Source organism: Gallinula chloropus (genome assembly GCF_964237585.1).
Source record: "Gallinula chloropus genome assembly, chromosome: 6".
Classification (NCBI taxonomy): Eukaryota; Metazoa; Chordata; class Aves; order Gruiformes; family Rallidae; genus Gallinula; species Gallinula chloropus.
Window position 1 is genome coordinate 27,087,009 of NC_140091.1, and position 9,637 is coordinate 27,096,645.

General features: G+C 39.0%; 1 protein-coding gene across 1 annotated transcript; it reads left to right on the top strand.

Moving 5' to 3' along the window:
• Window positions 1-772: 772 nt before the first annotated feature.
• RGS18 (regulator of G protein signaling 18) lies at window positions 773-8,672 on the top strand (the record flags this gene model as incomplete). Its single annotated transcript, XM_084266387.1, has 5 exons — window positions 773-891; window positions 1,619-1,720; window positions 4,821-4,885; window positions 5,916-6,082; window positions 8,418-8,672. 5 exons carry the CDS (start codon window positions 773-775, stop codon window positions 8,670-8,672), a joined length of 708 nt encoding a protein of 235 aa, XP_084122513.1.
• Between the last annotated feature and the right edge of the window lie 965 nt (window positions 8,673-9,637).

The following is a 9,637-nucleotide window of genomic DNA, read 5'->3' on the forward strand; positions in this document are numbered from 1 at the left end:
ACCCAAAACAAACCAGAAAACCAACCCACAAATTTTTGTGCTGACCTAAAGACATTTTAGCCTGGCTGGGAGATTGCGAATGAAAATAAAGCCGCAGATATAGAAGATAAAGGAGGAGCTTTATGTGGGCAAACTTGAAATTAGGTGCTCATCATTTCTGAAAAATGGTGCAAAAATTAAATTGTCTGCTTACAGAAGAACCGGCTTCATCTGGCTCCTGCAAGAGACTCAGAAACCCCGAGTTTCAAGTTGATTTTGTGTACAGCGCATGGCACCGCCAGCTGTAGAGGGCAGTTTGTCAGAAGTTCTACGAGCTTAAGACAATGTTGTACAGATTTTAGGCAATATTATTCTTATTAAAGCTATGCACACTTCTCACAGGTGTTTGGGGGAAAATGATGGCATCATCCTAAGCCTCATAGTAGAACATGACGTTCCACAAACAGAAACCAAGGGCTTGCTCTCTGCTGATAGCCGTGTGCGTCTGGACGAGCAGCAGCTATTTTGCAAAGTTGCAATCTCACTTCCCTAAATGACGACTGTAAAACCAGAACTTAAAGTCTGGTATACGTGCAGTTGCAGCAGCAGTGAAGGTGAAGAACCTCCTTCTTCCTACTACCTGCTCTGGAAACTGTTCAGCGGCCAAGGGGGGACAACCCAGCCTGGTACAGCATGCAAGACCCCTCCTAAGCACATCAGTTACGCCAGATGCAACTGCTGTACGGAAGTTAAGGGAACATTTTCTGAACCTGGGAAGTTTTTTTAGAGGAAGATGGAGAACCCGCTTCTTTTATTTCCCCAACTAAACATTTCTGCTTCAAAGGATAAATCCTATTACAAAGTCACAAAATCAACCATTAAAGAAGAGTCACATAAAGCAAGCAAGGCTGGGTAAGTTCTAAGGTCATGCTGACATTGTGAGTGTTTGGTTTACATAGAGGATTCTTCTGAAGTGGCTTGTGAGTGTGAATGTAGGGTGCCGGTTGTTTTATTTTCGAGTTAGATATATGAACTCAAAACTCATGAACTGCAGTCCTAGGAATTGTATGCATAAAATATTAATTCAGCACAGAAATATTTTCTAAGAACAAGAAAATAATAAAATCATTAAGAAAATAGGAAGGGAGGTTTCAAGAAGTTCTGAGAAATGCTTCTTTAAAGCCCAAATATGATCCGGGAAAGTTTCTTTTTGAAAACTTCAAATGACAGGAAGCAATACTTCCTTTTTCTTTGAGAAACATTAAAAGATGCCAAGCCAACTGTTTATGTTCCGGCGTGAAATTTCACTGAAAATGAAATGATTTCTACTTCTCTGTAGAGCGCTTCGTGTGTAAATTTGTGTTACGCTGTAAAGCAAGTAATTATTGATGTGAATAAAATATGTAGGAGAATCATAGAAGCACAGAATGTTAGGGTTTGGAAGGGACTTCTGGAGATCATCTAGCCCAACCCCTTGCCAGAGCAACGTCACCTAGAGCAGACTTCACAGAAGTAACAACATTACTATAAGTGAATGTGGGGAGATCTGTGATGCAGAAGCAGAGATATTAGTCAAGGGAAATGTTTAAGGGAAACTTTCAACTGGATTGCTTGAAAAACAACTCTAATTCTGTTGTAGAGCTAAGCAGAAGAGAAATAGGCTGAGCCTTCTCCTGCAGAAGCCCGAATTCCATGAAGGTGACCAGCTTGGTAAACCTGGTAACTTGGCCAAAGCCGCAAGGTAAGCGTTATAAACGCCTGAGTCTGTGGGGATTCCTTTCAGGAAGTGCCCATGTGACTCTGAACGTTTCCTGCATTTGTGTCTGCGTGTTCAGGCGTGGCAGAGAATAACGCTGTCAAGGTCTGGACCCTTTCAAAGTTAGCCATGGAAGCAAGTGTACACATTCTATAGAATTTTCTGGTATGCATTGGGTAACTCAGCAGTGGTGCTTTCACACCCCAAAGCATAGGCTGGTCCCTGTACACTTCCAGAGATGTTTAAACCTTTATTCCTGCCAGCAGCATTCTTACTGGACCACTGGCTGCATTGAGGAAGCATCAACTCAGAAATATAGCTGACAAATTACCGCTTACAGGGAAATGATACAGCTCCTTGGAAAGCAGGTTTTCCAAAGAATCTGGTGATGTACAAGCATCAAATACTGAATGCATAGCTGCAGTCATTGTTTGAACACTCCTGTCTCCCAAATTCAGGCACTGATGTTTACACACTGTTGTAATACTGTCCTTGTTACGCTATTTCTCATAAAGTTGCAGGAAAAAAAATCTTCGCTTTGTTGACTCCAATAAGAGTTTAGTTCCCAACTGCAGTGGCGTACCAAGGTTTCACTGCTACATTAAGAATGGCATTTGTAAGTCTTGAATGAAAAGAAGGAATGCATAAGGTGCTACACCTCCCTGGTCTAAAAAAATCGCTGCCCCTTTCCTCCCATGACAGACCACATCAGTACTTCCTGTGCCCTTTTGTCTTGTTAGGCTTGATAAACCTTGTTTAAGCAGTTACTGTCTTTGGGACTAAGACCAGAACTGCTTCTACAAACCCTTATTGTACAAGGGCCCAACTGTATAAAGGCCCGAACTCAGTTGAAAAAATGAAAAAACGGCCAAGAATTGGATATCTAAACACTTGCACCTATGCATCTGGATAATTTTGTTGCTTACAAGTCCAAATGTCATGCCTGTCCAAATGATAGGGTCTCCTCATGATATGAAAGACTTTCCAAACCATGCTCATGAGGGATCTCATGACTTTTTTTTTCCTTTTTCTTTCCTTCTTGTTTTGCTGCTGACAGAAACCTTAATTCAATGATTCACTCAGAAATAGAAGCCATTGCAATGATGAGCAAAGGTAAAACAATGCTGAGAACAGCCTTTTTCCATTTCTTGGGTCCAGACATGTAAAACCATGCTAAGATCGCATTGAAAAGAGAAAGCACAGCTGCTGTGCCACCTGCACACAGACCCTCTTGGGTCACTGATTACCCCTGGGCATTTCATACAAAGTACACAGCCAGGTACAAAGCCATATATAAATAATTCTCAGGAGAATTTCCCCCTTTTAACAGACTGTCACTTCCTCAGTTGGCCAACTGCCTTTTACCACGTTACTCTCAGCCTGATGCCTAACAGGGATTCTGCTCTTTTTGTATAGATGAGAAACTGCTGGATTTTGCTCATCTTTCTCCCTATATAGATTAGAGAGATATTATTTTTAGCAGAAACTTAAAAGAAGAAATAAAAAAAATACTCTTAATAATAGATTTATTTTTTTATTTACTTAGTATGATTTCCATTCTTTACACAGAGATATTACTACATGATTGTGTCTGTTATCTGAAGTCACCAGGGTTCATCTTTCACTATGAACAAATTAATTTCTGTAGCTATAGGAACCCACTGTTCCCAGACTTACAAGTCCACACAACTCAGAGAAATACACTTTGTACTTCTCATAACTAAAAAAACTGTAAGGGAATGAGGTCTCATTTTCCCTGACTCCAGAATCCTCCTACTTTACTGGCCTATGCTCATTTCTTGAATATCATTCCTCCTGCATTTGTACCTCTCAAGAACTGTTTGTCTCTCCCTAGTGAAAAATTTCATTCCTATAAGCAATGACTTCATCTAGGAGACCTGTGACAGCTATTTAAACAAATAAATTAAAAAATCCTCCTTTCAGTTTTGTGTAAAACTAAGATCATTACTGGTTTAAAATCCTTACCAAAATGATTAGAATTTCCTTTCATCTAAGCTTCCTACAGATTTTGCAAAGGGAACCCAAACTGTGTGAACTAGGGAACAGAACAGGAAGCCTCCACAAGCAAGGTGGAGTCATCGTCAAGTGTTCAGTCCATAGGAAGCTGTTCTAATCAACTAACCCCGGAAAAAATCACTTATTGATACTTCCAGTGTACTGTGCTTTGTCCTTGAATGAAAATGGCTTTAAGTATTAATATTCATAAACAACCAGATATAAATTCAGGTCACCTTCAGTCTTGGAACTTAAGTCCTAGTCCTGAGCTGATACCTGATACAGTTATCTCCGGTCATACTCCAGTTCTGGAGTGAAGCACAGTACTGTCCCGGTGTACCTTCAGAGTCAGTTACACAAAACCAAAAAGGGTTTCTCCAAAACTGTACTTGCATGACTGAGGTAGGGTGTGCAGTGTTCCTTTCTGCATTCTTCTCTAGCGCAGAATATTTGAAACCAACTTGACAAATTTGATGAAGGATACGCTGAGTTTTATAAATGGACTACAGTTTCTCAGAATAATGTGACATTTGAAATATGCTTGTGCCAAACAAACCAGACTATGTGTCCTATTACCCTACCACGCTGTCACCTCAACCATATTGCCATAGCTTTGTCTTTAGGCTACAGAATTTCCCGTATTTCATTTTAAAAAAAAGAAGATTGTGGTAACAGAGCCTCTGACTGAGCACATACAAAACCCACATCTCTGCAAGAGTATTTTTTTAAGTTTAAATAGGTGACTGACCTGGTTCTTACATGAGTTTTACCATATTGCATGATGTCAGTGCCCTTAAAGATTAGTAGCACAACACAAACACTGAAGAGAAAAATCTCTGCTCAAATGGGGTTTTTTTGAACAGGGGGAAAAATGTTCAACTCTGCTGGAAAAATGTCAGCAAAAAATTCAACCAAATGTCTCTGAGAGAATGAGCTGCTTTAGCAGTGGGATCTAATGGAAGGCTTTGTGAAACAGGCCTCAGCATTAATGGTGACAGATAACATATGTTACACCACCTTCAGAAACACAACATGCACATTTCCTGAAAACCACTTTCTGTTTCTTAAGCAGTGTGTCTCCTGAAGAAGCAGCGAAATGGGGAGAATCTTTTGACAAACTGCTTTCTGAGAAAGGTTAGTAGTTTTTCCCTCTTCATGAAGACTGTTAGATGGAAAATTGATGGAAGATGATGGAAATGATGAAATCCAGTCGTGTACTTAAATAGACCTGGCAGTTACCTAAGCTAGGTATGATGGGTCATTTAAAGCAGCATGTATTTGTGCTCTCCTCATGTGCTTAGGCTATAACATGCTGTCAACTACTGAAAATAGTTGAAAATAACTTAAGTTTCATATTTTATTGAACCAAGTAATATAACAGCAAAGAGTTCCTTCAATAAACAGTAAAACTGGTCAAATATTGATCAAATATTCCCGACTGCAAACCAAACCTTAAAAATGAAAACATGTTCCACATACTTAAGAAAAGACTTTGTCACTTTGATGAAGTTTGTTTCTAAACCAGTGATGGGATCAAAGTTGGCCATCATTTGAAAGGGCCCACTGCTTACGTAATTATCAAATGCACATGTGTCCCTCTTTCATTTTGGAGGGACACACATATGATCCAGCTACAGTGCTGGACACTGTGTGCTTTTCAAATCTGTTCCTCGGACAGCTGACATCAATATGATCGCATTACTTCCAGAGTTTAAACATATTTGGGAAAGAAAACATCTTCAGCACAACAACAATAGCATACAGCAAATTGTAAAGATCCTGGGAGTCATTCATTTTAAATTGTTACTGAAGAACAGCCTACTTAGAAGTAAAGCTTCAAATAGTGTTTCAGCCAGCCAAAACTGGTATTCAGCCAGAATAAAGTCTGTCACTTCCATACACCTATTTTGATTGCTTCTGTTTTTAAATTCATGAGAACTTGGTAGTGGATTTTTATTGATGCTGAGAGTTCTGTAACAGCAGATACAGCACTCAGGATCACAGTGAGAGGACTGCACTTATTTAAAAACCTTTCTGTACTCTGAAATAATTATCCATAATGTGATGCAATTCAAAGGGATGAAAACCTGTTTTGTTACCTTGCACAAAAGAAGAGAGGATAAGGATATCTGTTTCTAATGCAACTCAATGTTCCCTTCTGTAGCTGGATTGGATGCCTTTGCGAAGTTCCTGAAAACTGAGTTCAGTGAGGAGAACATTGAGTTCTGGATAGCTTGCGAGGATTACAAGAAAAGCAAAACTGCACCTGAACTTTTGCCAAAAGCTAAGGCCATTTATGAAACATTCATACAGAAAGATGCTCCAAAAGAGGTACAGTAAAAACGTTCTTCATTGTACACAGTATTTGGCACAACTGCATCTAATGAAATCTGCTTTTACGAAGTGCGTGCCCAGAAGCAAGGGCAACAGTTAATCATGTAGTGACTGACGTAAGAAGGCCCTATCTTAAATGTCAGAGCTTTGGAAGGAAATCTGGATGCAACTGCATAGATTATTCTCAGTGTCCTCCCTTCTCCCTTCCATACACCCTCCGTGTTACTCCCCTTAGTGTAGCGCATGGGTTTAAATATTATGTCATAGGAATCAGAGATGCCTGGTGGTCTGTAAAGCTGGGATATGTAAATACATATACAGAGCATATTTAAGCAAAAACAGTGATGGCAAGTGTTAAAGCTCCAATGAGACATACCAGCTAGCATTTCTGGAATAGTATTGTGTGTCTCTATTCAAAGCTATCTCCCATACAACAAATTTATTCTCTCTTTCTCTTAAACCAGTAATTATCTATTAAATCATTACATAACAGAGATTCAGAAGCTTTTACTTTAAATAAGCCAAAAGACTAAAAGGGACTAGAAGAAGCTATTAAATTAAACCCATCCTTTAAAATAATAATAATGTTTTAAGCATGGACTTGTCTTTATTGACCCCTACCCAGATCTAACTGTGTATTCTCAGTGTGTTACTGTCAGCACATATACAAAAATATGTTTATAAATCAATCCTTACCAACACTGAGGCCTTTTTGTATTACTGTAGGAGTGCAAAAAGGTTTTATATTTACAGTTTCCTCATGTTACCAAAGTGTGTTACAAGGGATACAGAAATGAGCAAAAGGAGTGGATTTTGCTAGCTCTAGGAAGGTGAACAGGTTGGGAGATGACAAACTGTCACTGAAATCTCAACCAATCTCTTCAATAGGTCTTTTGGACTTAAAACTTCCTGTAATTCTATCAAGTTAGAGCAGAACAAATCTATCACTTGCCAATGCTCCTTTCCCCCTGTATTCTTTGTTTTATTATTTGTTAAAGACTAACTGGTGCCTCCCTGCAACAAGGATGAAAAAGATGTAATTCTCATTTTGAAGACTGCAAAATGGTACAGGTTCCACCTGCAATTCCCATAGATTACATTTAAGATTCACTTCTAAAAACTCATGTCCCTTTTTACTTCTTTCCCTGCTACATGTCTTTGGGGAAGACTTTACATAAAAAGAAACCTTCCAAGTTGTCTGAGGTAGGACCTGTCATTGCCAGTTGATCTATGAGCGGTTATGGTAGGGCATCAAGTACCGATTCTGTCAATGCCTATAAGATTGATGTAAGCAAAGAGGTGAGCAGGAGGAAAGCTAGGGAGGGGCCAGGGTGTGGAAGTTGTGCTTCAACCAGCAGTAACATAACGATTTCTTTATCTATCACACTTTTGACTTGGCGCACATATTGTGGGTGCTGTTGTAACCCTTAGGCATTTGGCTTTGGTGAGATGTCTTCCTTGGGTTCACCTGAGCAGCTGAGGCCAGCCAACAGTATCTCATTTTGGACCACACAGCTCTTAAATGAGCATCTATCTTCTCTCTGACTTCTTGTCCAGCAGAGCTCTTTTACACACAAGTTTCTGAACATACAGCTTAATAGGATCATAAAATCTTAGGTTTGACAAGCGGGCCATTTTATCATCATTAACTGCCCTTCAGTTCTTAGATCTAAAATATCTGTTCTAACTAGCTTTATAGAAATGGCAGGTGTATCTCAGTGAGGAAAAAGAAAGCATATTATACAAGTCACTTTTTGAGTGGATCAACATTTTTCAAAATAGCATGCTTAAATCAGTGCATCACTCTAATAAAATTCTCATGCTAATTAAATCTTTCCAGGATGAATGCAATGGCACATAGGATAAATTATCACCTTTATATGCCTTTCCCATCTAAAGCCTCCAGGAACCCATTAAAACCTCTTTTCTATTTTAGTTATTAGAGTTTTCTCAGCTTCCTATTATCAAAACTCTACACAGAAACCAGAAATTTTAACTGTTCTCTAAAACTGTCTAATGAGACAAAGTTCTGCATGAATCCTTACTGGCAATGGAGGGAGTTCTGTATTGGTCTGGTGCTGCCAAGCCTGCCAGCTGTAGCTATATGAAGGCCACTATTAGTTACTCAAACAGCAAACCAGTGACATCTGTGAAGAGTTCCAACAGCCATGACTGAACACAAACATACTAATTCTGTGGCAGTAACAGCCTGCTGCTCAAGGTCCTCTCATCAGAGCAGACTTGCACCAAAGTACGGTATCTCTGCTGTGGATTACAACACAGGAAATGCATGGGTGCACATTAAAGAAATACGCTTTTTCTCATTCTCCAGGTGAATTTGGACTTTCAAACCAAAGAAGCCACGAGTCGGAATATGGAACAGCCCATCATCACCACCTTCGATGCCGCACAAAATACAGTCTACAGGCTGATGGAACAAGACAGCTACCCACGCTTCCTGAGATCTGATCCTTATTTAAATTTGGTTCAGGGGAGGAATCCCAGTCGTCCTACCCTTAGGAGACGGTCACGGTCTTTTACTGTCAACGATTTCCAGGGCGTACGCCCAGACTTTACCGTTTGGTAGCAGGGAAACTAAAACTTCATAAATTCTAGCTACTGCAGCAAATCTTCTGTGTTTTAACATCCACATCCCTAGCAGGTGTAAATGAGTGGAAAGCAAAATTATATGCACTTAGATCAGGTCAGAGTTCTGACACCAGTGATTAATTTAGTAGTATGGAGAAGTAGGCAACATATTGGCAAGACATATCATGTAAAGTTGTCATACAGTGTTTTCTTTAAACTGAAACAAGGGCTGTGATCATATTGGATGAAAGATCTGAGTTTACTGCATAAAAACGATATAAAAAATACCATTTGATAATAGCCACCATGTATCTATCCTGGGCCTGTAGTACATAGCAGTTTCACCACAGTTAGAATCTATGCACCTGGTCTTTGCACATATTTATGTTTCTGCAATATTTCCTACACTAAGCACAGAGTATTTGTGGTATTTGCTCATACTGCAAAACATTAAGTATAATGTAAAGTTACATGGATTTTAACTACAGCCACTGCATAATTAAAATTTAGCTACTGCATATTTTAAGAAGATTATACCTATTTAATGCTGGGATACCTTTTGTACTGTTTTCTTATTACATGTATCTTTGTATTTAAACTATGCTGTATAGATTAGCTTTGCTATCCAATACTTGTGTTTTCATTTTTTGCAACTAAATGAGCAGCAACAAAGGGCCAAGAATAATATTTTAACACAATCTCTGTCATCTCATCAGGTTATGTGTGTGTGTGAGTGTATATGAAAAAAACATATATTTTTACTTCTATTGTAAATATTTTTGATATTCCAACATTGTTACTAAATTTTATTCCAGATTTTTTTCTGCCTTTTGTTTTGAGAAAGAATCTAAAAATTAACAGCTGTTGGGCTCAGGCAAAACAGCCTTCAGTTCTTTTCGACACAAATATTCTCTCTGTGGTTTCAGAGGAGGAAGGACAAATCTCCCTTTTTATGTCCTTACT